The 27,967-nt window shown below is 37.4% G+C and overlaps 1 protein-coding gene across 2 annotated transcripts in view; it reads left to right on the forward strand.

The window, feature by feature from the left end:
* CTNNA3 (catenin alpha 3) overlaps nucleotides 1-27,967 on the forward strand; it is a 1,797,749-nt gene that overhangs the window by 927,680 nt on the left and 842,102 nt on the right. For both annotated transcript variants that reach the window (XM_033209585.1, XM_033209586.1), the window contains exon 8: nucleotides 21,359-21,439. In XM_033209585.1, the coding sequence (XP_033065476.1) occupies nucleotides 21,359-21,439 (81 nt within the window). The remainder of the gene's footprint in view (nucleotides 1-21,358; nucleotides 21,440-27,967) is intronic.

Here is a 27,967-nt window from a genome sequence, read left to right on the forward strand (position 1 = left end):
CAATTAATAACCATGTAGTAGCCTCTAAGTATTCAAGTGAAAGGAGGAGTAAAACATCTGCTTCTTTACATCAAAAACTAGAAATGATTAAACTTAGTGGGGATGACATATCAAAAGCCAAGATAGGGCAAATGCTAGGCCGTTTTCACCAGTTAACCAAGTTGTAAATGCAAAGGAAATGTTCTTGTAGGAACTCTTCCACTTCCTGTTCCAGTGAACACGTGAATGATAAGAAAGCAAAACAACCTTATTGCTGATATGAGAACAGTTTTAGTGGGCTGGCTAAAAGATCAAACCAGCCACAACATTCCCGTAAGCTAAAGCCTAATCTACTGCAAGGCCCTAACTGATTTTATGAAAGCTGAGAAATGTGAGGATGCTGCAGAAGAAAAGTTGGAAGGTAGCAAAAGCTGGTTCATGTGGTTTAAGGAAAGAAGCCATCTTCATAACATGAAAGTGCCAGGTGAAGCAGCAAGTGCTAATGTAGAAGCTGCAGCAAGTTATCCAGAAGATATAGCTAAGATCATTGATGAAGTAGTTACACTTAACGACATAGTTTCAATGTAGACAAAATAGTCTCGTGGAAGAAGGTGCTATCTAGGACTTTCATAGCTAAAGAGGAGTAGTCAATGCCTGGCTTTAAATCTTCAAAGGACAAGCTCACTCTGCTGTTGGTGGTTAGAGCAGCTGGTAACTTTAAGTTGAAACCAGTGCTCATTTACCATTCCAAGAATCCTAGGGCCCTGAAGAATTGTGCTAAAGCTACTCTGCCTGTGCTCTATAAATGGAATGACAAAGAGTAGATGACAGTAAATGTGTTTATATCACGGTTTACTGAACATTTTAAGCTCACTATTGACACCTGAAGCTCAGAAAAAGATTCCTTTTCAAATTATTAGTGCTTGTTAACAAAGCATCTAGTCACCCAAGAACTCTGATAGAGATTTACAAGGTGATGAATGTCTGGTAACACAACATTCATTCTGTAACCCATGAATCAAGGAGTAATTTTGAATTTCAAGTCTTACTATTTAATAAATATATTTCATAAGACTATAGCTACAATGGGTAATAACTCTAGTCATCTGGGAAAAGTTAATTGAAAACTTTCTCAAAAGGACTCACTATTTTAGATGCCATTAAGAACATTAATGATTCATGAGAGGAGGTCAAAATATTAACATTAGGCATTTGAAAGAAGTTGATTCCAAATCTCATGGATGACGTCAAGGGCTTCAAGACTTCAATGGTTAAAGTAACTGAAAATGTGGTTGAAATAGCAAGAAAACTAGAATTAGAAGTAGAGCCTGAAGATGTGACTGAATTGTAACAATCTTAGGATAAAACTTTGACAGATGAGGAATTGCTTCTCATGCATGAACAAAGGAAGTTGTTTTTTGAGATGAAATTTAGTCCTGGTGAAGATGCTTTGAACACTGTGGAAATGACAAGAAAGGATTTAGAATGTTCCAGAACACTAATTGGTAAAGCAGACACATGGTTTGAGAGGATTGACTCCAGTTTTAAAAGATGTTCTACTGCTGGTAAAAAAAAAACCCTTAAATATCTATAGGGAACTCTTCCTTAAAAGAAAGAGTCAATTGATGCAGAAGACTTCCTAGTTGTCTTATTTTCAGAAACTGCTATGGCCACCCAACCATCAGCAACCACCACCCTGATCAATCAGCAACCATCAACTCTGAGGCAAGACCCTCCATTAGCAAAAATATTATGTCTCGCTGAAGGCCTATATGACTGTTAGCATTTTTTAGCAATAAATATGTTTAAATTAAGGTGTGTACAATTTTTAGATATAATGCTCTTGCACACTTAAGAGACTATAGTATAGTACAGTGCTGTTGCATACTTAAGAGGCTAAAGTATTGTGTAAACATAACTTTAATATGCATTGAGAAACCAAAAAACCCACGTGACTTGCTTTATTGCAATATTTCTTTTACTGTGTTCATCTGGAACTGAATCCGAATATCTTTGAGGTATTCCTGTACTTGATTTTTATCCATGACATTTTCCCAACTTGTTAAGTAAAGGATGGTGGTCTTTTAAGGCCCCACATTTGAAGCATCTTATTCGAGTTTTGTGGGGTCTTCTTTACATTTTGAATTCTCTTTTCATGTTGCCTCTGTGTCTGTCTAAACCATGGCCTAGTTCTGCTTTAACCAGCCTTTTCAGGATCTGTTTCTGGCCAGATAATTTAATCTTAAATGCTTAGTATTAAAACGTACTAGTCTGTAATTAAGTGGGAGCCTCAGCAGAAGGTGAGTGGGAAAGTTTGATCTTCAGTGACTCAAAATTCCAAATGTGCTTGTGTATTGCTGTATTTGTGACTAATATCTAATGAGAAAACCAAGCTGATGTAATTCCAGCATGGAGAAAGGCCAAGGATGTGATCCCAATACAAGGAATAAATAGAATTGTTCTTTATGTAGTTGTAGACACAACAATGCAGCAGATATCATAAACCTATTTAAGAGACATCTCAGTAACAGCTTGAGTTAAAAAAGGTTACAATAGGCCGGGCGCGGTGGCTCAAGCCTGTAATCCCAGCACTTTGGGAGGCCGAGACGGGCGGATCACGAGGTCAGGAGATCGAGACCATCCTGGCTAACACGGTGAAACCCCGTCTCTACTAAAAAAATACAAAAAACTAGCCGGGCGAGGTAGCGGGCGCCTGTAGTCCCAGCTACTCGGGAGGCTGAGGCAGGAGAATGGCGTAAACCCCGGAGGCGGAGCTTGCAGTGAGCTGAGATCCGGCCACTGCACTCCAGCCCGGGTGACAGAGCGAGACTCCGTCTCAAAAAAAAAAAAAAAAAAGTTACAATAAAAATTTTAAAAATACCTATGAATATTTAAAATATATAGTGTATAGTAAAGTGTAATGAATGTGAGCTCCACCACTTATGAAAACACTGTAATTTTTCTGACTATAAAGGTAAACAATAATATTCAATTTCAGAGTGGCTACTAAACTAGATAAAATACATATACAGAGGAATAGCATAGTTCCTGGTGTATAATAGATACTGGACAAGTAGGTAATTATTATTTAGACAAGTTTATTTTAAGCAAAAAATATTATTGGAAGCCAGTTTCATGGTAGGAATTTCAGGATATAAAGTTGCAGTAGCTCATACCTGTAATCCTAGCACTTTGGGAGGCTGAGTTGGGCAGATCACTTGAACCCAGAAGTTCAAGATCAGCCCGGCAACACAGCACAAGCCCATCTCTACAAAAAATAGAAAAAAAATATCTGGGTGTGGTGATGTGCACCTGTAGTCCCAGTTACTAAGGAGGCTAAAGTGGGAGGATCACCTGCGCCTGGTAATGTTGAGGCTGCAGTGAGCTGTGATCATTGCACTCCAGTGACTGTCTTAAAACAACAAACAAGAAAATGAAATAAAAACCTACTCTCCCAAAAACCTCATTGCAGCCATGGATTATCACTAGACATCCAACACGAATAGATTACAAACCTAATTCTCATACTAGCCCTATCATTAACTAGCTATTTAATTTTGGTAAGCTTCTGACTTAGTTTCAACATTTATAAAACAAAGTGATTTCTGTTCATATTTATTAAGATGCTTTTGTCTCCCATACTTTACTGGCCAATAAAAAGCCATAATTGAAAACCCTTCAACATCTCTGTAAACTTCTAGAAAAGTAATTACCCAAATAGAGTGATTTTCAGTCAAACTCCTGTCCAGACATAGGTGATGAGGCAATCTTTAGAAGTTTGTTTTTGAATACTATAATTACTCCTGATAATATCATCCCTGATTTTCGCTAATATTACAGCTACCACTCCAGCATAGATTTTGATAGTTTAAAAACAGAAAGGTTGTACATGTTGCCAAGTGGTAATTGACTTTTGATTCTTGGCATTCACAATGTTAAGTGGATTGTATAGGTTTATGTGCCAGAACTCAAAGCCGAAAGCAAAAGAACAGAAAATGCTGGATATCTGAACAGTGTTGGATTTAGATTGGAGTATTCCACTTACCCTACATCCTTGCTACTCAAACTGTGGTCTATGTACCTGCTGTGTCAGTACCACCTGGGAGCTTGTTGGTGATAGAGATTTTTAGGCCCCACTTAGACATAAATAATTAGAATCTACATTTTAACAAGCTCTTCTAGGAGATTTTTGTGCAAATTAAGATTTGAGAAATAATACTCTAGGACACTTAAAAATATATGCTTTATCTGAATTATTGATGCTGAATCACAAATGGAAAATAATGAAATATGAGGAATATTAGTAGACATCATGATGATAGTTGTTCTTACAAATAATTGTTAACTTCAAATGTCTTTACTAACCTCAAGACAGGAGCAAATGTAGATTACCCATTTCCAGAAAAAAAATAATTCTTTTACAAGGTAAATGTTAAAGGAGGTTATAGTTTTTTAGAGAGTAAGATATTTTAAATCAGCATGTGGCATATTAAAGCTAATCATGCAACTGATGAAATACTTTCAGTAGGTAAATGTGTCATCATGACTTATAATTTATGAGTCTTTTAAAATTATTTTGCAAAATAGTTCTATAGAAGTGTTATTATTCCTCATATGATGTGCTATCTTTTCAACGAACTATTACACACTCTGCAGTTGTACAAGTTAAACGTATACAGATTATGGTGTCTAAGTATAGTATGTAACCCAATGATATAGAAATGAGATTTGATAAGATAGTATTTTTCACAAACTATTGCTAACTCTGAAGAGAAAACCTTGATTATAAGGATACCCATCTAAAAATACTCAGTATTCTTATAAAAATAAGTAATTAATTCACTAACTGATTCAGTACTTAATTATGATGGCTTCTGAGTGTCTGGCATATACTACATGCTGAAGGTGGGAAGAGCAGTGAATAAAAGCAGATTTGTTCCTCTTCCCTGCTAGTATTTTCATAACTATTGGGGGAGAGAGATGCATTAATCAATTAATTACAAAAAATGAATTTATCATTACAAGCTGTGTTAAGCATTTGTAAGTGCTGAGTTTGGGAAGGCTTTCTGGCAGAAGTGGCATTGGAATTGAGATTGGAAGAATGAGTAGGAAATAACCAGGATAAGAATATAGGAGGTAAAGAATGGGAGGAGAATTCCAAATTGATGGATCTGAATGACCAGAGCCCTGTGGAGAAGAAGGGGATGGCATATTTAAGTATCTGGAAAGCCATAATGGTTGCAACACAAAGATTAAAGAGAAGAGGTGGCTTGAGATGGAGCTGGAGGGATGGTTAGGCAGAGGCCAGATCACACAGGAGCTTTAGGATGTGTTAAGGATTTGACTCCCTGTTTAAATCCTTCAAAGGGAAACCATTAATGGGTTTTAAATGGAGTTTTAAACAGAGGGGTTTTAAACAAAGGAGTATGACACAAAGAGAAATTCTTATTGTTTATTTATTTATTTTAAGATCACACTGGCTGTAGAGTGGGGGTTAGGACATTGGCTTGAACACTGGGAGGGTAAAAGTAATAGGTAGGCCAATTAGGGAATAATGAGAGTAGTTTAAGCAATACCGAATTAAGGTAATGGTGATGGTAAAGGTAAAAGTGAATGGATTCTAGAAGTAAATAAGAGATTTTGATGAACAATTGGAGGGACAAGGAGGAGTTGGGCAACTTCTAGATTTTGGGCTTATGGCCCTTCGTGGCTGGCAGTGAGGGGATCCACATTTTGGTGGGAAAGTCTTGAGTTTGGTTTGAACATGAAGATATTCTTTGGTCCAAATTCTGTTAGGACAATCAAAGGTTGGAATGACCAATCCTGTACCCTAAGATGAGACTAACATACTCATATAATAAGATTAGTTATGACATACCACAAAAATATAATTACCAGTAATTAATGGGGCCATTGAAAGCATTAAATAAAATGATGTTTACAGAGTACTTAGTCCAGGGCTTGGCACATTATAAGTAAACCATTAACATTTGATATTATTGTTGTTTATATTATTAATACTCTTTAGCCTTTGTCTCTCATATTCTCTGCAACATATTGGCTACACCTTTACTTGTTAATTGAGAAATGATTTTTTTGAGACAGTCTCCTACTGTCGCCCAGGCTGGAGTGCAGTGGTACAATCTCGGCTCACAGCTATCTCAGCTCACTGCAACCTCAGCCTCAAGCGATTCTCCTGCCTCAGGCTCTTGAGTAGCTGGGATTACAGATGTGCACCACAACACCTGGGGTAATTTTTGTATTTTTTAGTAGAGACAGGGTTTCGCCATGTTGACCAGACTGGTCTCAAACTCCTGACCTCAGGTGATCCACCCATCTGGGTATCCCAAAATGCTGGTATTACAATCGTGAGCCGCCACACCCAGCCAGAAATAATATTTTTGTCTGTTAGCTTTCCTTAACTTGAGTATTTTCAGTCTATAAAGTCATAGTCCTGGGGATAGGGAATTTTCTTTTCATTGAGACACCTCCTAATTGAGGCACAATGTTTATAAAGAGCACCCAGTTATGCCTTGCATGTCCTCTATGTCAATTTTAATATATTTTCCCTTCACTCCTCCATCAGCAGTTGCTCAGAGAGAGTACTGCTGAGCTAACATTCAGCATCCTGCCCTACCTGAACACTGATTCCTTAAATACGTACTTTTCTACTGATGATACTCAAATAGATCCTATCTTGCTGTCCTTAACTCCCAAATGCCCCTTGCCCGCACAGGGGAGTGCTGGTGCTCAGGTACTTCTGCACTTCTGTTTGTTAAATATTTTGAACATCACTAGCCCCACCTCATATTACTATTTAACTACTCCATACACAATACCGCCTATATTCACATGGAAAATATTCTATTGATTACAGTACCTAGAACCCACAAGAATCAGTATCTTCTGTTCTTCCACAAGTTATTATATATTTAAAAAGATCTTGGTCAAATGGAGTATATGTATACATTGATTTAGCAGGAGTAACAGTAATTTCATGAATTTGGTAACTTTTCATGAATTTCAATTTCATTAATCTATGCATCTTGGCTTTCATTTCTTTTGATAAGAACAACGGTGGCCGGGCGCAGTGACTCACACCTGTTATCCCAGCATTTTGGGAGGCCGAGGTGGGTGGATTATCTGAGGTCAGGAGTTTGAGACCAGCCTGGCCAACATGGTGAAACCCTGTCTCTACCAAAAATACGAAAATGAGCTGGCCATGGTGATGCATGACTGTAACCCAAGCTACTCAGGAGCCTGAGGCAGGAGAAGCACTTGAACCCAGGAGGCGGAGGTTGCAGTGAGCTGAGATTGCACCACTGCACTCCAGCCTGAGCTCTAGCTCCAGCTAGAGAGACTTAGCGACTTAAAAAACAACAACCAAAATAATAATAATAAAAAAAAAGTTTAGTAAGCAGATAAATAGAGCAAAAATATGTTTTATTTATGAAATGGTAGGAGAAAAAATAATTTTTTTCATGTACTTGTAACACTTGTAACAATGCCCTTGTTATTAACAAAAGATCTTACTAAATTAAAACTGTGCTTATTAGACATGATCCTTCCTATTTAATGAAGTGACTTTAAAAATCCATCAAGTACCTATCTCCCAATCTGCAATTATTCTGGATCCCTAAATGTCATGTTGGTGGTTGATGCCACCAAATTGACTGGCACCCCCTTAGACCAGATGCAAGAAAGTCAAGTTTCATTTTATAATGTATATGAGTGAGTGTGAAAGGGTCCTGAGTAAACTATTTGAGCCTGTTCCTTCAGTACTTGCCAGTATGGTTCTTCAATGCAGTACTTGTATTTCTCTGTTCTTTTTTTTTTTTTTTTTTAACCTGTAATGTTCTTGCTGCATAATGTTAAATCTGTATTTTATGTCCTATGATTTCTAGCTAGTTCATTTAGCTCTGTTTCCCTGAGGTTGATGGAAGGAGGAGTTAATATCCTCAGCTTTCTAATGGCAGACATTGGAAAAGATCACGCTTGTCTCGAATGTTACTGGCTCTCTGAGCCACACTGCAAGAAATATTACAGGCAACCGATAGTTTCATTTTCAATTTAGACACCCATTATTTGATGTTTACAGGCCATTCGTAATTCTGAGTCCAGAATTTATGGTTAGTTCTGGCGATTATCATCACGGCAATCTCCTGCAACTGGGCTGTGCTTTATCGGGAGCTTTGTGCTGCTTTATCAGTCCTCCCTGGCGCCTGGAACTGATATATAGCACCCTGTCCAAATCACCCTGCTCAGAGAGGCTTAGTTTATGGCTCTCCAGATGCCCATCTTTTCTGATGGGTATGTCAGTTTGCACCCACTCAGTTATGGGGAACGTTGACCCTTGGGAAGGAGGGTGGTGGTCATTAAACAAATAAAAGTCTATCATAAGATTCTGAACCCCTCTGAATCAAACTAGATGATATCATTGATTAAGTTAAATTTGCTGAGTTTTGTTCGGTGCTAATTAATAATGAAACATAGATGTTTTCTAGTTTGACTTGTAAACCTAAGATGAAGAACAGCATATATATTTATTGAGAACACAGTAAATAGTGGTAGTAACTGCTTTGGATACATAAGTGCATTTCAAATGGTTGTTTTATAGATTCTTTTTGCACAGACAGTATTTAGTTTTGTCTCTCAGATACCTGGGTGTTCTCCAGGCTCTGTTCGATAGCATTAATTAAAGCTTACTGAATGACTTTAGAAATCTCTGCACATTGATTGTAGGAGAATCACTCACTAAATCTGCATTTTTGCAAGGATGTCGTGAAACATGTATCTATTATATGTCCTGTAACCAGAATGATACTTCATTTTAAATCTTGTTGGTTGAAATGAAAACGAGACTATAGTTTGCTACCAATTTCGACCTACTTTTGTGCTTTAGTTGTGACTTGTCATTTGCCCCTCCTCCCCTTTGAACTACAGGAACTAGAACAAAACTAGACAAGGGGATAGATATTGGTCATAAAAGGGCTTGCTACTCCTTTCTCCCTACATTAAAGATAATTTACTTAGCACTTCCTGGAGAGGAGGGAGAGACAGAGGCAGAAGGAGAAAGAGAAAAGTCCGATAGAGATAAAGCTGTGAGTAAGTCGTCCCCAACTTCTGTCCAACCTCACCCCCTAAGTAAGTTGTCCTACCCAGACAGACCAACGAACCAGGGAGTATTCCTCTAATATTTTCTCTTAGGAAGTAAAATAAAAATGCTCTTCCTTGTAGGGAAATACCACCAGGAGGCAATGAACACCACCAATAGTAGTAACTTTTAGTACATAGTGATCAGATCTGAATGAGACATCAACATGTCTGTTTTTACAAGTCATCTTACAGAAGAGGAAACTGAGACCCATAGAAACTGTGTGATTTGCTTGAGTTAGAAACTGTGTGATTTGCTTGAGTTCACACGTCTAGTACGTGGAAAAGTTAGGAATAGGAATCGCCTCTCCTCTGACTCACTAAGTAGAGATTTTTATTTTTTCTCCACATCAGTATTTTGCAGGAAAAAAGGAACTTAGAAAGATGTACTTGGAATTAGTCTTAGGAATATCACTTTGAATAGAGAAGGATTTTCTTTGAAGTTGCATTGCGAATTTTAAACTTGCATCATCCTGTGATCTGGGCTCTGAGTGAGTCTGAGACAGCGCTGTAGAGTTGGACTTTGCCCCTAGGTCGTCCTCCTTTTCATGCCCTTCTTTCCACTTAACTGACTTGAACACCACTCTCAGGCCTGCCCTCTGAGAATGGTCAATATTCTACATATTTCTTAACAAACGCTCTTCTTTCTACTGTTTTTCCCCCAATAATGCATATTTAATATGTGGGATGTTTCCAAGGTAGCTTTTGGAATTTCAAACTAAAATAACTAAGATGTTTAAAAAACAGGTAAAATGAAGCTATTATATTTTTGTTTCTTGTCCCATTGATTTTATACAGTTGGGTAAAGTATTCCCTTCATCCTGGCTGAATAGTCAATCAATGCCCAAACTTTTCTAGTTATCTTCAGTCTTTTGTGCCAATCCCTCTCTTCTAATCAATAACTAGAATATAACTGTCAAAACTTACACCTTGATTTAAACTGGGCTGCTTTTCCACAACTTAGACCTATTGTAGGCAGGAAACCAGCAGTTGAAAGAGAACTTAATTGCTTTTTCATTATTTTTCTCCCCTTTTCTGGGGTAGAAGCAAGAGGAGGAAGGAGAGGTAAAGGGAGCATGAAAGTTATTTCTAGCTCTCAGGATACTGAAGGCTGACTTTTCCCATAAACTTGCTATATCAGTTAGGGTCCCAGAAAGAGAAAAACAAAACAAAACAAAACAAAAAACAGTGCCCCAAGCTGGTAATTTGAGGAGAGTGTATTGAAAGGCCTATTTATACAGGTATGAACAAGGCTTTAGGGACTCAATAAGGCATAGAGCAAGACCCTAGGCCTGAAACTACAGGGAGCTCTGCCCGCTCCCAGGCATGTAGGATCAAGGGGCGGGAGTGGGTAATAGAACAAGACAGGGTAGCTGTAGGAAGAAGGCTTCTGCCAGGAGTTGTGGTCTTCAGTAGACAGACACAGTCAACTTACAGCAACTACCTGGAATGGTAACCACAAAATAAATCTTTCAACCCTACTCTCCTCCTCCCTGCCTATCCCTTGCTTTGCACAAACCCATCCGAAAACATGGAACAATCTTTGTGATATCTGGGGATTGGGGACAGAGAGTTGGTGAAAAAAGGTGGTGAGTGGATCCAAAAGGGCAAATGAAAAAAATCTGGTACAGGTAAAGTATTAACCAGGATTCTCCAGAGAAACAGAACCAATAGGATACATGCATATATATATATAAGAGGAGATTTATTATAGGAATTGGCTTATGTGATTATAAAGGCAAGGAAGTATCATGATCCACTGTGTGCAAGCTGGAAAACTCGGGAAGCCAATGGTATAATTCAGTCCCCATCTGAGGGCCTAAGAACGAGGGGAGCCAATGGTGTAACTCCCAGTCCAAGGCCAAAGGCTTAAGACAAGGTTGTGGGGTGAGGGAGGGTGCTGGCATAAGTCCTGATGTCTGAAAGCCTGAGAACCAGGGGAGCTCTGAGGGCAGGAGAAGATGCATGTCACAGCTGGAGAGAGGAAAATTATCCCTCCTTTGCCTTGTTGTTCTATCCAGGCCCTCAATAGATTAGATGATGCCTGTTTACCTTGGTGGGGACACTTTATTCTTTACTGGATCTACTTATCCAGATGCAAATTTATTCTGAAAACACCTTCACAGACATACTGAGAAATAATGTTTTACCAGTTATTTAGGTATCTTTTGACCTAGTCAAGTTGACATCACAGGTGATTTTGAGGGTTCCCTGGAGGCCTGTATCTGACCTGCAATTCACTTAATGTGAGTGATATCTTCTTCTACAGCTGACTGCTTATTTATGAAATCTGGATATTTCTATAACTCCTTGTAGCTTCTCTCTATTTGCTTATCTAGGCAATAGTCCTGGACAAAACGAACAAATGAACTAGCTAACAACAACAAAAAATAAAAATAAAAAAGATAACCCCAGACACTGACTGCTTATTTGTGAAATCCAGATGTTTCTATAACTCCTTGTAGCTTTCCTCTATTTACTGATCTAGGCAGTAGCCTTGGACAAAACAAACAAATAACAACAACAACAACAACAACAACAACAACAAACAAGATGACCCCAGACCAGCTCTCTTTAGCGTAAGGCCCATATCTGGACCATGAAAAATACTCAAATATTGGAATTCATTCACCTCTTTTTCTGGTTATTCATCAGCAAGTAGTCAACCTCCTTTCACTAGTTAGGTTTCTTGGGAAAGCGTTCACAAGTGCCCTCTGAATCTCAGCTACCAGGGACTTTGCTTTTAAATGTTCCATTGGAATGCTTTTAAATGTTCCATTGAAGTCTCTCTTACTAGATATGGAGTGAGAAAGTAGGGAGGAGAATGGGAATTCCAGATTCTTTATATAAATCCTCTCCAATAAACCTTCCCTGATCTCTGCACATTTTGACCTTTATACCTTTATTATGGATGTGAGGTTTTATTCAGAGCCAAGTAGTGGTTTTTGATTATTTCTTTTGAAAATCATTATCTTGGTCTGGCACATAAATGAGGAATGCCCTATATGTATCATGGTTCTTTGGTTAAAGCTAAAGTTTTTTAATGAAATAAAGAGGAATGGAAAATTTCAAATATTAGATGGAGATTTTCAAATATAAGGTAGAATCTGGCACTGGAAGAAAAAAGGGAGAGACTATCAAGTAGAAGCCACTGGAGCCTCTCAAGTAATACCATATAGATGTGTATTTCTTCTGACAGTATGTAAGTTAGATCCTGTTTATGAGATTTTTAAAAATTTAAGATGTCTGCACAAATCAAGTTTTATAACAAATAATATTTTCAATAGTCTGAGGACTTGCTATAAAAGAATATATTTATGCATCCTATTGTAAAGAAAATTATTACCTACTAATTTATCTTGAAGGAAAAATTTTTGTATGCCAAGTTTCCTTAAAGTGGAGGCTTTAACTTTCTTGCATGCTTTAGAATATGAAACTCTTCACGTTATGAACCTTGAAAGTGCTAATTGAGGAAAGAAATGATAGTAAATATTTATGTTAATCAGCAAATAATACATCCATTGTATTCTTATTTTATGGTGTTAAAAATAAACATGTCTGCAAGACACAGATTACAGTTCACGGTGAAAGTGAAAACAGTAACCGGAATCATGAAAGTCTATCTGTTCTAAGTTTCATAGACTTTCCATAGCCATATGTAAAGGCTATGGAAATACTTTGACAGTCTATTATTCAAACTCCATAAAGCCCACTGTTGGCTCAAGTTTGACATACTGAGTATTATTAAACTATGAAAACCTGGCTTGGGAAACAGAGTAGGAATTAGCCCTGGCTAACACGGTGAAACCCCGTCTCTACTAAAAAATACAAAAAAAAAAAAAACTAGCCGGGCGAGATGGCGGGCGCCTGTAGTCCCAGCTACTACTCAAAAAAAAAAAAAACTGGAGGAATGGCAGACAATAAAATTTTTCCAAGATAAGTGGTTTTCTGATTCTTTATCTCCAAAAACATGGTGGAGACAGAAAAATTGCCAGAAAAGAGTGATTCTATTTAAAAGAGGGAAAATAATTTATTTGGTCTATGTGTATAATGCTATATCATTGCTTATTAGATTCTGGTAGTGGTTTTGAATATTGTAGACAAAGTCTTTGCCATATGAGCTCACAGTATAATCGACAGCATAAAATATTGCATTTCTCCACTTTCGTACAGACACTTTTATATTAGCATCACAGCTGCTTTCTTCAGGGGTAGGCACTTTTCTAAAACTGGCTACTGGGTCAGGCATCACAAAACCAAAAGGATTTCTAGAATGAGCCAGATCTTACTCCAGATCCTCTGACTCCAGATCCTCCTCAGTAAAAAGTTTTGGAATTAAAATATCAGTAAAGACCCAATGTGCAATTTAATCATTAATTGATATGGGAGGATTTATGAACTCCGGCCTAGATATCTATATTTCAGATATATGACTGACTCTTCATGGAAACACCTTTAAAAGAGAAAGTCATAGATTATCTTGATCCCTGTGAGTAACATCTCCAGAAAAATGATTTGATTTTCTTTTTGTGGTGCAAACCCATGAATGTTTATTTCATGTTTGGTGAATACCGGTTAAATTTCTGTATTCTGGCATGAGCATCTCTGGTCTGAGAACACAGGCAACAAGCTGGAGTGTAGTGTTCTCAGTACTTAGTTCTCGGTACTTAGTTCTTAGTACTTAGTTATAGACTAGATACCAACAGAGAACTCTAACACCACGTACTATTAGAGTTCAGAGGGACCCTAAGGATCATTTAGTACCACGACCTCCTTTTATTCATGCTAAGGACATTTGAGACTAAGGACAAGAGAGGTAATTTATCCTAGTTAAGGTCAACCAGAGGGCTTATTTTAGAACCCCCATTTTCTGATTCACAGGTTAGATTTTATACTCATACCAAGTTTATATTGTACTACTTATAGGTAATAACAACAACAGTCTTTGAATAAAAACACTGATTTAATAAAATATTTGATAACTAATAGGATGGATATTATTTTTGTTAAGAACACAAATACTGAATGTGTTAATAATATAGCTTGAATGTTACTTATTAGTAGAAGTATGGTTAACCATTCTTCATTTATTCATTTTACCCACGTCCATTAATTGAGTTTCAGGTATTGTAGTAGATACAAATTACAGATTTAAGAGGTGTCAGTGTAAAAGATGAGGCAGAGTATAAATAAAAGGTAACACAAAATCTCACAGATATAGTGGAAATATATAAAGAGATTAATGAAACAACAAATGAGATGATTTGTAATTTTTAATTTTTATAGCAAAACTGAGGAGAGTCAGAAAAGGTGATATAGAGAAAGAGAAAATTGAGCTGAGTCTCAGATTATGAATTAAGAATTTTCCTGTTGAACAAGAAGAGATGGGGGCATTCCAGGACAAGGTTGGTGTTTGAAAAAGCACAGGGAAATCAGCCAGTTGGTTTAGTTCAAGACACCCAGGTGTGACATTGGTAACACCAATGATATGTCTAATAATAACTGCTAACATTTCTTGAGCCCTTACTATTTGCCAGACCTTGTATATCCTTTATCCTTTCATTCCTTACAGTAACTTTGTAATGTAGTTTTTATATTATCTCCATTTTATAGGCAAAGAAACTAAGACTTTGAGGATTAAGTCACTTGTTCAAAGACATAAAACTGTCAGGAGCTGATTCGAGTACAATTTCGACTGGCTTCACAAATTTATATTCTGCTCGTTATATTTTATAAATACTTTTATAAAGCTTGCATAATAGATATATTGAGTTTAAGTTACAGTGCCTTCAAGTTGTCATGGTATGGTGGCTTAAGTGTGAGATGGGACACAGCTCTACCTGACTCACAATTTACTGTGTGTCCTCCAGAGGCAGGACGTTTAAATTTACTGAACTTCAGTGTCTTTACCTACAAACATGTGTAGAGTTATTGTGAACAACAGTTGAGACAGTACATGTAAAGTACTTATTATATGTGGTAGACATTTGACACAATGTTGTTTCCCCCTCACTGACTTCCAGACCTACCGCAGCAGACACCTACATGGGCATGGCATCTTACTTTCCCAAACAATACAAAAGTTCAAGACATTTGTAGTCTTCATCCTACTTCCTCAGTTAGCTAAATCATTCTATTCTTATATGGTTAATTTTTAAAAACCTCATTTCAAAACTCAGAGTTAATTTTTGGCTTATTTTAGTTGTATTTTCACATTATAGACCGTATGTCTGTAAGATCATTTAGCATGCTCCATCAGGTGTCTTCCTGACATGCCATTCAGTACAGTGGTATTCTAGAAGGAGATATTTCAATTGTCTTATGCTTGCCTGTTTGTGTGTCTTTCATGCCTGAAAAATGTAGACTAGAATCTGTGCCTGTGCTGTGTGTTAAGCGTAAACTATTTTTCAAGCAATTTCTTCAGAGAAGAACTAAGTTTAAGGGTGTCGTATTTCATCTTTACTATGAAATAAAGATTTCCCGTTAAAAGGAAAATACATCATTTTAAAAGGTTGAATAAAATGGTACACATTTACAAAACAAAAATAAAACATAACAGCAACAACAACAAAAAATGAAAAACATTTTCCTGCTGTTTGAATTCCACACAGGGCTCCTCTGCACTGATTTTCATTTGACTATGAATTAGATAAATTTTTATTTGCTTTAAACCTCATCTCTTAGTGTTTGAGGCTTCATAGTTTATAGGGTGAGCATCATGGCCTCCCTATTTCAAATGTCTCCTTTTATTTTCAGTTTTGTATTATACACACATGTTTTGACACATTTTCAATGGCTGTTTATGCAAGAAATTGTGCAATAAAAGTAACATGTTATTCTGTAATTCTTCCTTTTAGAGAACATGGCCCTTTCATAGAATTTTAAAGTTAGAAAGGAATATAGAAACAATTTGGGGCAAACATTCATTTTATGGGTTTGGAAATTAAGACCCAGAAACGTAATGGGATCTGCCAAAATCTTATCCAGTCTTCCATTTCTCTATTTATTTAACAAATAACTGTTGAGCCCCTACTATGTGCAAAGCACTGTGCTAGATGCTCTGAGGGACAAAACATATGTAAGAGGTTTTTATATTTCAAGGATCATACCAACTAGTGAGAAAGACACATGCAGGTAAGTAATTAAGCATAGGACAAACAGTAATGAAATGAGCTCTTTATGAGCCCTTCAGCGGTTCCCAGACTGCAATCATCATCCTCGTGTTGACCTGGCTTTCTCCTTGAAATGACCATTTCAGTTCACAGCTCCATCACCTAGCCAGTTGTCACTGCTGGAAACCAGGACATCAGCCTAGATTGTTCTCTTTCCTTCACCTGTCAGCATCTGCCAGTCATCCTCCTACCCAGTTTACTCACACAGAGTCCTTAAGTCTGTTGTTTTTCTTTATCCCGACTGCCATTGCATTGGTTTCAACACTGTTCATCTTTCTGTGGACTATTACTGTGACCATTTAACGCTTCTATTTCTGTTTGTCATCTCCTCAAATCCATTGTGCAGACTCCAACCAGTTTGATATAATGGACTGATTGTATCATTCATTTCCTTAACTTCCATGACTCCCAGTTGTCTATAGGGTTAACCTCATTTCTTAGCATAGCAAAGACCTCCAGGATTGGGCCTCGCCTAACACTTTTACTAATAATCAAATAATCTTCAAGGACCTTTACCTTTGCCCAGGCTATACCTGTCCCTAATAAGCTTTTTCTCTTCTCTTCACCTGGCTGACTTTTATATATCCTTTAGTACTCAATTGTTACCTACTCAAGAATCCTTCCTTCATCATTAATGAGAGTGCTGCTCTCATCAGTCCATGTGTTACCCTAGGTACCTCTATAAACTACTGTGTTTATGTCTGTCACTAGATTTGTACACCTGAAAGGCAGAGACTAGATCTAATACATTAATTACTACTAGGTCTTAGTATGGTGTCCGGCATATAGTAGATAATAAAGATTTGTTGACTATGTTGAACTATTTAGTAAACCAAGTGTTATAAAAGAAGTATAAGAATTATAAGAAAGTATCATGGAAGAGAGTCATTAATTACAAATGAGATCAACAAAGGCTCTATGTAAAATTTAGTAATTGAGTTGCACCTTGAAAGAGGTCCATAACCAGGCTAGGTGCAGTGGCTCATGCCTGTAATCCCAGCACTTTGAGAGGCCAGGGTGGGCAAATCACCTAAGGTCAGGAGTTCAAGACCAGCCTGGCCAACATGGTGAAACTCCATCTCTACTAAAAGAACAAAAAAAGAAGCCAGGCATGGTGGTGGGCACCTGTAATCTCAGCTATTCAAGAGGCTAAGGCAGGAGAATCACTTGAACCCAGGAGATGTAGGTTGCAGTGAGCTGAGATGGCACCACTGCACTCCAGCTTGGGCAACAGAGCAAGACTCTGTCTCAAAAAAAAAGAAAGAAAGAAAGAAAGAGATTCATAACAAGAAAAGTAGGAGACAAGAAATGAAAAGAGAGGTATTTATACAAGCAGAGTTCTTGAGTTGTAATCATATTACAGAGAATACAAAAGACCTGTTAAGGTGTCTTATTAGTGGTTGATAAGCAAATATGGAAGTAGACTATATAAGGCTTTCAACACAATGATCAAGACTTTGTTCTTAATTTCATCAGTAGGGATAGAGTGAAGGGTTTTAGAGCAAAGGAGGGATATAATTAGACCTTATGTTTCTCCACTAGGGAGTAAGCACCTTGAAGGTTGGGAGTTTTTGATTGTCTATTACTTATTTACTATTTTACTATTTATTTATTTTTCAGATAGAGTATTGCTCTGTTACCCAGACTGGAGTGCAGTAGCGTGATCTTGGCTCACTGCAACTTTTGCCTCCTGGGTTCAAACAATTCTCCTGCCTCAGCCTCCCAAGTAGTTGGGATTACAGGTGTGCGCCACCATGCCCCACTAATTTTTGTATTTTTAGTAGAGATGGGGTTTCACATGTTGGCCAGGCTGGTCTTGAACTCCTGACCTCAGGTGATCCACCTGCCTTGGGCTCCCAAAGTGCTGGGATTACAGGCATAAGCCATCGCGCTCAGCCCAGAATTTTTTTTTTTTTTAATAAAGTCTTTCTTGGCAGTTTGTTTACAGATGAAGAATGTGACCACTTTCCCCATTCAGTGCTGACCTGTGCCATGTTTTCTCAGTGTCTATCTGCCTGACACTCCACTATAAGTGGTCCCTTTTCCATTAGCAGGGATTTGCTGACTTAATGATGGCTTCTGTCAAGGATTTCTATAAGGAGCAGTCTCTTTTCTGAGCACTTGGGATATAGGCAGGTTCTGACTGTTATCTGCAGTTGTATTTTAATATCCTGCCATTTCCATCTCTTGCCTCAGAACACAGAATTCACCTTTAGTCCTAGCTCATTGCTTGATGATTTGTTAAGGCTTTGAAAAAAGAAGGAATGAGGGCCTTTAAGCAGGACGGGGCTATTTCTCCTTGCCTTATTTATTTTTATGCTATGCAAAAGGAATAAAGAAGCATAAAGTGGCTTGACTGAAGCCAAATAAATCTAGATAAATCGAGCAAGGATCCAATAAAAAGCCGGAGGTTAAAAAGAAGAAAGGTGATTGTGGTTGGGGATAGAACATGGATGGAGAAAAAAGCAAGAAGGGAGACCTTTAAACTTCCTTCATGGTAGGAACTGTTTATTATTACCTAGACAATGAAATGTCTTTGACCCAGTGAAACATTTTAAACTAGGGTTAAGCTCTGGGTAGAAATTAGGGAATAATTTTTATAGTCCTTATTGAATCTCTTTGTGCTGTCACCTCCTGTCATCCTTTATTTAAAGTTTGGTGTGCTTCTGCTGCTAGCTCTGAGAAGGCTGACATCTTTTAGTTGTTCTGATGAATCACACCACAGAAGCTAGCGAGTTTTTACAGCCAACACAACAGGAGTCTCCATATTATTCCTGATACTGTGTGTGTGTGTGTGTGTGTGTGTATGTGTGTGTGTGTAGGAGGTCTCTTTGTCTGTCCCAGTTCTGCCTCCTTTTTATTATCTCTGCTTGCATGAAGTAGAAAGTGATACAGCCAAGAGCAAACACTGCATGAAACTACAGAATAAGGGCTGGGTTCTTTAGGTAAAATTAGAAACTGTCTGAGAGCTCATTGTGTATCTGTTTATGTCGTTATCCTATATAGTCATGAGTTAACTCTCCATAATTCTCCACTGCTAGCATAGAGAATGCTGGGTAGGAGCTGTGAAGGTAGCCACAACTTTCATCTGTGTAATCACTGCCATTGCTCTGATATCCAGAATGTTATTAATGTTCATAGAAATAACCTAACCAAATCTCTCCTGTTTCCCTTTTCTTCCTTCTCTCTTCACTAGACACAGTTTCCATCGTGTACACATTCCACACTTGCTTTATAAGAAACTAAAACGTGGTAAAGACTTAGTGGCCTTCTACTGTGTCTCCCTATAGGAAGCAGCTGGACATATATGGTGCCAGTTTTTGGCTGTCAAAGTGCATCAGATTTGGTATTGAATTTAGCAGACCTGGGTCCATGAATGCCAGATATCTTGCAATGTATAGAATGATCTCAATATTTTTCACACTTTAAATATCAATAGCACTGCTGCTGGGAAAATACAAGTTGACCTGAGGTTGAGGTAGATACCAGCAACCTCAGCTCACAGAGAACTTTAGCTGTGCCTTGAGGGCTAAATGCTAAAATCTCCTCCAGAGTCCCTAGAATGACACCTTCCTGGAAAATAGTAGGTCTCTAATCAAACTATGTTGTGTTTTGAATTAAATTGTTCATTTATAAACTAGTCAACTCTATTCAATAAGTCCTATGTAAGTTACTATCAGGAATAGAAAAAATTTAAGATATATTTTATAATATCAAAATTCTAACAGTATTGTAAGGGTTATGCACATAAATAAAATGATTATATTGAAAAATGCTCAAAATGCTGTTGGAAAAAGGAAAAGTGAGAGTTTACTTTTGAGCAGGGTTGTTGGAAGAACTCCTTGTGGAAACCAGTGAGGAATAGATAGGACTTCAGTAGGTGTTGTTTTAGAAGATGCTGTCTGAAATCAAAGGTACATTGCATGTAAGAACTGGGGAGAAGAGACAGAAAAGTATAGGGGTATTGCTACTGTAAAGGAGAGTATATAGCAGTACATAAGTAAAAAAGTAGGTTAGGACACAATATAGAGAGTTTTTGAATTTCTTGTTACAGAGTCCACTGGAGAGTATGGGTTTACGTATGAGTTTAGTCATTGGGGAAAGTGTCAGACATGCTGCCTTGTGGTTTATACTTGGCCTCAGTGTCCTTTTTCACTGGGTTCGTGCTGTAAACCCCTTCAGTTATCAGCTGCTTAAACTTGCCTTCCTGATTTTCAAGGTCTTCTCTCAAGAGCACTTTTCAGTTTATTAATTTAAATAGCAGCAATTTTCCTAGAGGTGAATCACATAATGATTTTTTCCAATCTCTTTTATGTGAGATATCATGGCAAAAAGTATGATTAGATTTAATCCAGTTGTCTTGCACGAAAACAATATGTAGAAAATACCAACCAAGGTGACTCTCTATGTGCTTAATAGCCTAAAGATTTAGGTTAAGGATATAACAGAGAACTGTTCTGCTTGAAGAATAAAAAGGTGTTGCACAAATTATCTTAAAGAGCCAAAAACAGTGTCCAGTTCTTACTTAAAACAATTTGTTCTTGGAATATTGTCAGCTAAAATTGTGGTCAACTTTTGCAAGTTGTATGAATTTGCACTGCATATTTTATTTAGTGTTTAGCAAAACTTTAATATGGCTCCACATAACTTTTACACAATACACCATAGGAATGACTTCAGAAACTCCCACAGAAGTTGACAAATTGGGCATCTAATGCTTTTAAGCTAATTGCATGCTTAGTGATTTAAGATTTGACTTGTTAAAAATGAAGAACAGAGTTTCATGAAGATAATGCTCTGCCTACTGTCACACTGAATACAACCTAACTCTGTATCGGAAATATTACAGAAGCTTAAAGATGAAAATAATGTGGACTTTAATCACCATTCTACTTAGTCTTAAGTGAAATGCTCATGAATCATATATAATATAGCAGTTTTGAAACCTATTCTTGAATTTCAAGCTGTTATTTTCAGGAAATTTAGAAAGCAAATTGCTAAGTGATAAAGATCAATTGATACCATTGCTGATGTCATTGTTTTCTTCTTTGCAGGCTGGAAAAAAAGAAAGGAGTAATACCCTGAATATTGCTTTAGACAACATGTGTAAGAAGACAAGAGACCTTCGCAGACAGGTGAGGGAAGAGAGAGATATGGAGTCAGAAACATGGGGGCTAAATGAAACTGTTATTCATTGTAGGCATATTTATTTCTTGTTTTGTTCCTTTCAAATGAATTTAGAACAGGAAGAAAAGAATAAATATATACTTTTCACATTTATATATTCATATCTCAAACATTTTTTGTGGCAAACATAAAGTAGAAGAAAGAATGTGTGCCTTATCAGACAGAATTACATTCAAATTCTGTTTCTGTCCTCATCGGTTATAAGATCTTGGACGCAAATTTCCGCTTTCTGAGCTTCTCTGAACCTATACAATGAAATTAATAATATGCAATAGGGCTGTGAGGAATCAATAAAATGCATGTAAGTGCCTGACCCATGGCAAGTTTTTAGGGAATGTTGATAAATTGATTCTGTTACATCAGAGTTCATCATCCAAATGCTTAAATCCAAACGTTTGACTAGTAAGTAATTCAGAGACCCTTCCCATTCCTCCTTCAATTTTTCTTTTCAAGATACTTCAAAAATTAGTTTTTGTAAAAGTTAAGGCTTCTTTTTCACCTTAGATAACCAGGAACATGGGATTAGAAAGAATTTCATTAAACAATTTAGAAGTCTAGTGTTATGCCACAAGTTAAACATTTTTCCAGAAATAGGAAGACGTAGCTATTTTCAAAGACATTTGCTGTTCATTCCTTTCCTCTATTCAATAACCAGAGTTCTTTCTCATGCACAACTTTAACTTAGTCATCATTAACCCATCAAAAGGGACAAAAAGCTTTTCAACTATGAGCTCTTAATGCAATATATTATTGTAGCCTCAAATTATAATATTGCCTGTGGCAAGATTTAGTAAAATGGCTGAGCAGTCTTTTAATTTGGAAGTAGATTTGGAAATAGAATAAATAGGGGTCTCCAACCAGTTAATAATAGCTGCATGAAAACGTTAATGTTCAAGTCTGTGAAAATCCCAGTTTCTCAACTTTATGCCCTTAATGTGAATTCTGTTTCTACCATTAACACTTGTAATTATGGAATGTAAGAGTCAGAAGGAACTTAGCACAACCTGTCTTACAATGCAAATGAGAAAGCAAGCCAGTGTGGTGAGGGGACCTGCCTAAGAGGATGGGGCACTGAGTCAGAACCTGTACCAGGACTCAGAAATTTATATCCTCAGAGCCATCCTCCAGTTTTGTGGAATGATCTCTATTCTCCATCGTCTTAAGGATTTCTACCCCATCTGCTTCACCTAGGACTCAGAAAAGTTGTTTCTATGAGCTCTCAATGATTGTGTCTCTCATTCGTGTCTTTTCCCTCTATATTGCCTTCAACAACATTATACATAAAGAGCTAATCTACATTTATACTTCTAAAAGTTTTAGAATTATTATTTTTCTAAATAAAGTCAAGAAAAGGCAATTACTTGTGTGTGAAATTACCAGATTTAGCAAATAAAAGCACAAGGCACCCAGTTAAATTTGAATTTCAGATGAACAACAAACATGGTTTAGTATAATTATGTCCCAAATATTGTATGGTACATACTTATATTTAAAAAGTTGTTCATCTGAAATTCAAATGTAACTGAGCATCTTGTATTTTATCTTGCAATCCTACTTGTGTTTCCACCTCACTACCATCAGTGAGATATAGAAATAGCAATGGGGATTACTAATACTGTTCTTCATAGTAAGGAGATACTCCCATCTTGTAGAAAACTGCTGTGCTCTGAAAGTATTAACACTCTGTATGGTTTCACAGGTTAACATCTCCATTGTTTCTATTTTCTATCAGTGTTTAACAAACCACCACAAACAATAGCAACCATATTTGCATCTCACGATGCCTTGGGTTGGCTGGGTGTCAGCAGGGCCATTTTCTGTACTGTTTTCAATTGTGGTTTTCCATGTAGTGGCAGTCAAATGGCAACTGTGGCTGAATTTGGGACTTGGTGTTTGGAACCTCAGTGCTTTTTCCTGTTCCCTCTTTCCATACGGTGCCTGATGTTTTAGGGTCCCTCCATGTGGCTTCAATCTCTAGCAAGGTAGCCTAGATCTCTTACATGCCGTTTCAAGCTGCCAAGAAAAGGGAGATGGAAGCTGACAAGCATTCTTAGTGCCTTAGCTCCAAAGCCAGAGAATGCTATTTCCTCCATAATCTGTAAGATAAAAACAGTTGAAAACCCTGTCCTAGTACAATAGGAGAAGGCAGAAGCTCTATCTGTTGTAGGAGAAGTGATATGTGTGTACAGGAATGGATGGAATTGTTAGAACCTATCTTTGATGTAACACCTCCATGATCTTCCATTTTGATGAAGTTGGTTGCTATGATTCTTTCTCGTTATCCTCACTTACCCTCCCCCTAGTACTTTATTTTTCATCCTGATGTTTATGTTTTTGGTAGAAATCACAGTTAATTAAAACAGCAACATAAGTTATCTCCACTTCTTATTCTTGAGAAGTTTATCCAACAGTTGTTGTGAGCATCTCACATATAGTTCTTCTCACAGGAAAGAGAAAGCACTGCCCTTAAAATGTTTTTCTTTGGAATATTTAATGTTCATTGTTTGCTTTAGAACTGGTTTTATCTTTTTAAAAACTTTTTTAGTAAAAAATAAGCAGAGCCCATCTTCCTGCCCATTCATCCTTATCCCCTTTCTTAACCATGGAGTTTTTTTTTTTTTTGATTATACTTTATGTTCTAGGGTACATATGCACAACGTGCAGGTTTGTTACATATGTATACATGTGCCATGTTGGTGTGCTGCACCCATTAACTTGTCATTTATATTAGGTATATCTACTAAAGCTATCCCTCCCCCCTCCTCCCACCCCACAACAGGACCCAGTGTGTAATGTTTCCCTTCCCGTGTCTAAGTGTTCTCAATGTTCAATTCCCACCTATGAGTGAGAATATGCAGTGTTTGGTTTTCTGTTCTTGTGATAGTTTGCTGAGAATGATGGTTTCCAGCTGCATCCATGTCCCTACAAAGGACATGAACCCACCCTTTTTTATGGCTGCATAGTATTCCATGGTGTATATGTGCCACATTTGCTTAATCCAGTCTGTCATTGATGGACATTTGGGTTGGTTCCAAGTCTTTGCTATTGTGAGTAGTGCCGCAATAAACATACGTGTACATGTACTATGGCCTTTCTATCAGTAATGCAGAAACATTTCAGCTTTAGTTCAAAGGGTGATTGGACTTCTTCCATGAGGAATGATGGAGATTGCTTAGAAATATCTGAGGAGAAGCAAATTATAGATTTGAGGACATCAAGATGGAATGTTCTAGAAGGTGAAAGTATTTATTTGTTTCAACCTTCTTCCTCTGTGACTTTCTTGGTTGTTTTACTAGAGAACAAAGACAAATGTTCTTGGCATGGTGTTCTAGGTTCTCTGTGATTTGGCCCTGACTTAATCCCCATTATTCTTTTTTTTTTTTTTTTGAGACGGAGTCTTGCTCTGTCCCCCGGGCTGGAGTGCAGTGGCCGGATCTCAGCTCACTGCAAGCTCCGCCTCCCGGGTTCACGCCATTCTCCTGCCTCAGCCTCCCGAGTAGCTGGGACTACAGGCGCCCACCACCTCGCCTGGCTAGTTTGTTTTTTTTTTTTTTGTATTTTTAGTAGAGACGGGGTTTCACCGTGTTAGCCAGGATGGTCTCGATTCCTGACCTCGTGATCTGCCCGTCTCGGCCTCCCAAAGTGCTGGGATTACAGGCTTGAGCCACCGCGCCCGGCCAATCCCCATTATTCTTAATGTTCCTTTTCCTTCAACTCTCCTTCTCAGTGTTGTCGCCTCCTCATCACACCCAACACATTAACCTGTTTTCTCTCTCTCTTTTTTTTTTTTTTTGAGACAGAGTCACACTGTGCCACCCAGGCTGGAGTGCAGTGGTGTGAACTCGGTTCATTGCAACCTCCGCCTCCCAGGTTCAGGCAATTCTTCTGCCTCAGCTTCCCGAGTACCTGGATTACAGGTGCATACCATCATACCCTGCTACTTTTTGTGTGTGTTTTTAGTAGAGACGGGTTTTCACCGTGTTGGCCAGGCCGGTCTCAAACTCCTGACCTCGTGATCTGCCCACCTCGGCCTCCCAAAGTGATGGGATTACAGGTGTGAGCCACTGCGCCAGGCCCACATTAACCTGTTTTCTGACAAAAGAGTCTACTTCTTATTTACCAGAATTTGCATCACCTCCCCCTCAAATACACTTGCATCTTTGTAGATATGACTTGTACAGCTTGAAGCCTTCTCTACTCACTCTATTTACACACACACCCAACTGATAAGCAACTACATTCCAGAGTACGGTAAATGCTATTGCTTCCATGAAACCTTTGCTGTTTTCACCAGCTGGAATGGATCTTTTTCTTCCTGGAACACTTACAGCATGTGCACTTCTATTACAGCAATGATTATATTCTTGTATTTTTTTCTTTTATAATGAGTTTTCTTCCTACTGCATTTTAAGTCCTTATAATGATAGTTATGACAACATCTCTCATTTACTAAATGCTTTGCAAAGCTCTCTACCAAGTATCTTCATTTCATTATTGATTTTTATTTCTGAAACAATAAATAATGCCATGGTATTGTTATATCTGTCTCCCAAAATGAGTTAACATAGCAAACATCACCCAGCTAAGTGGTAGAGACACAGTCCTAGCCCAGGTCCATCCAACCCCAGTCCATATGTGTAGTCACTACACCAGGGACTAGGGATTATGGCCTATTCACTTTCAGAACCTCCCAGTGCCTAAGACACTGATTTTACCATCACATATTATTTTCTTTCTTATTTGTTTTAAATGCTTTTTTAAAATTAAATTTTCTTCTTTCTTTAGCCTCCTTTTCCATCATTCATTTGAAAACTGTATACCTATTGTAACTCTCTCAATAAAAGGAGGAAGACTTTTTAAACATCCTTTATTAAAAATATTTAAGCAACAAATATATCTTATTTCTATTTTATTATACATAGTAAAAAATATATTTGATTTCACTAAAGGCAGTCTAAAATTTTTATTTGTGTATATTAAGAAAAAATGTCTTTTATTTCACAAATGCCAGAGTAAAGATGAAGTATGTCAAATGGGATTTTGGTCAAAACAGACAAAACAAAAATCTGATTAATTCTTGAGTTGCTGAGTTTCTGAGTTGCTAGGTCCATCTCTCCTCTATGTTGCATAGTACCAGTTCACCACTCAGAAAAAAATATGTAGGCTTTTATACCTCCTGGTCATCATCCTCCTCATCAAATAACGTTATGTATCCACAAGAGACAAGTTTCACTAAATTTGCATAGTACATACACAGTGAAATAATTATTAGTTGATTTAATTCCTGTTAGACAAGCTTTAAAAGATCACATTTTGCTATTTGACTTAAATTAAAGTAGCTTTTAATTTAAAATATTTACTAAAATTTAAATACTGTTAATTTATTTAAAATTTAATACAATATTTTAATTTAAAATATTCTAGTCTAAATGTGTTTTTCTGTTTCCCCGAGGATGACTCGTTCCTGAAACACTTTCTCCCTTTTCCATTCCCCTTCCCCTCACAATTTCATTCTTTCTGTTCCTTTATTTGGTGGCAATGGTGGGGCTTTTTTAGACTTCTCACACAGGGCTTTCACTTTGAGCTTCAATTGTAGAGATATATATTATTTTGAGATCCCAAACCACTTACATCAGTAGGAAATAGAAAAATTGATGTCTCAAAGCCTTTTATTAAACTATAGTGAGAAAAGATGAAAAGCACCTCAGTTTGGTTTTGTTCTAACATCTTTCATACCTGGCCACAAACAGGTATTTATTGAAAGTATGTACTTGTAATTCCTATTGGCCTCCCACTAACTTCAGATTTTAGTGCTTTGGCTTCTATTTCTATATTGGCATATTGGATTCTTCTTTAAACTTTTTGTTTATCACCCAGTTGGAAGGAATGCATTGTGCCACTGGGCAGGAAAATAATATGGAAATAAATAAGATAGAGGCTACTTTGGTATTACATGTAGGTATATATGACTGTACAATTTAATGAAAACAATCCCATATGAATATGTCAGAACATATAAAGAAAATTGCTTAACATAACATTCTAGTCCTTTCACATTTTGTCCCTACCTACACTTCTAGTCCTATCTCATAATAATTCCTCTTTTACAGTGAGTATAATTCAGGGTATCGCAGAACAAAACTCAGTGATGTACAGAGCCAAGGTAGTAGAGTATAATTAGCAATGAGTAGTTTACATAAGACATTGGAGTCTCTTACTTGGTGCATGATGAAACAACATTAATACCAGACAAAAGTACCTGTTTAGATGGGTTTTCGTAAAAGCAGTGACTAAAACGAGGACCTTAGTGCAGGTCATTTATTTAGGAGATGATTCCTGGAAGCAAGTGTAATAGAACATGAAAAGTGAGTCAGGGAAAGAGGAAATGATAATGCTGTAGGCAATGAGAGCTTGCGGATCTCTGAGAACTAACAGACTGTTTCCCAGAATTGTCTGACTAATGGACGGAGGCTACG

This window comes from Trachypithecus francoisi, unplaced genomic scaffold (assembly GCF_009764315.1).
Source record: "Trachypithecus francoisi isolate TF-2019V2 unplaced genomic scaffold, Tfra_2.0 Lachesis_group9, whole genome shotgun sequence".
NCBI lineage: Eukaryota > Metazoa > Chordata > Mammalia > Primates > Cercopithecidae > Trachypithecus > Trachypithecus francoisi.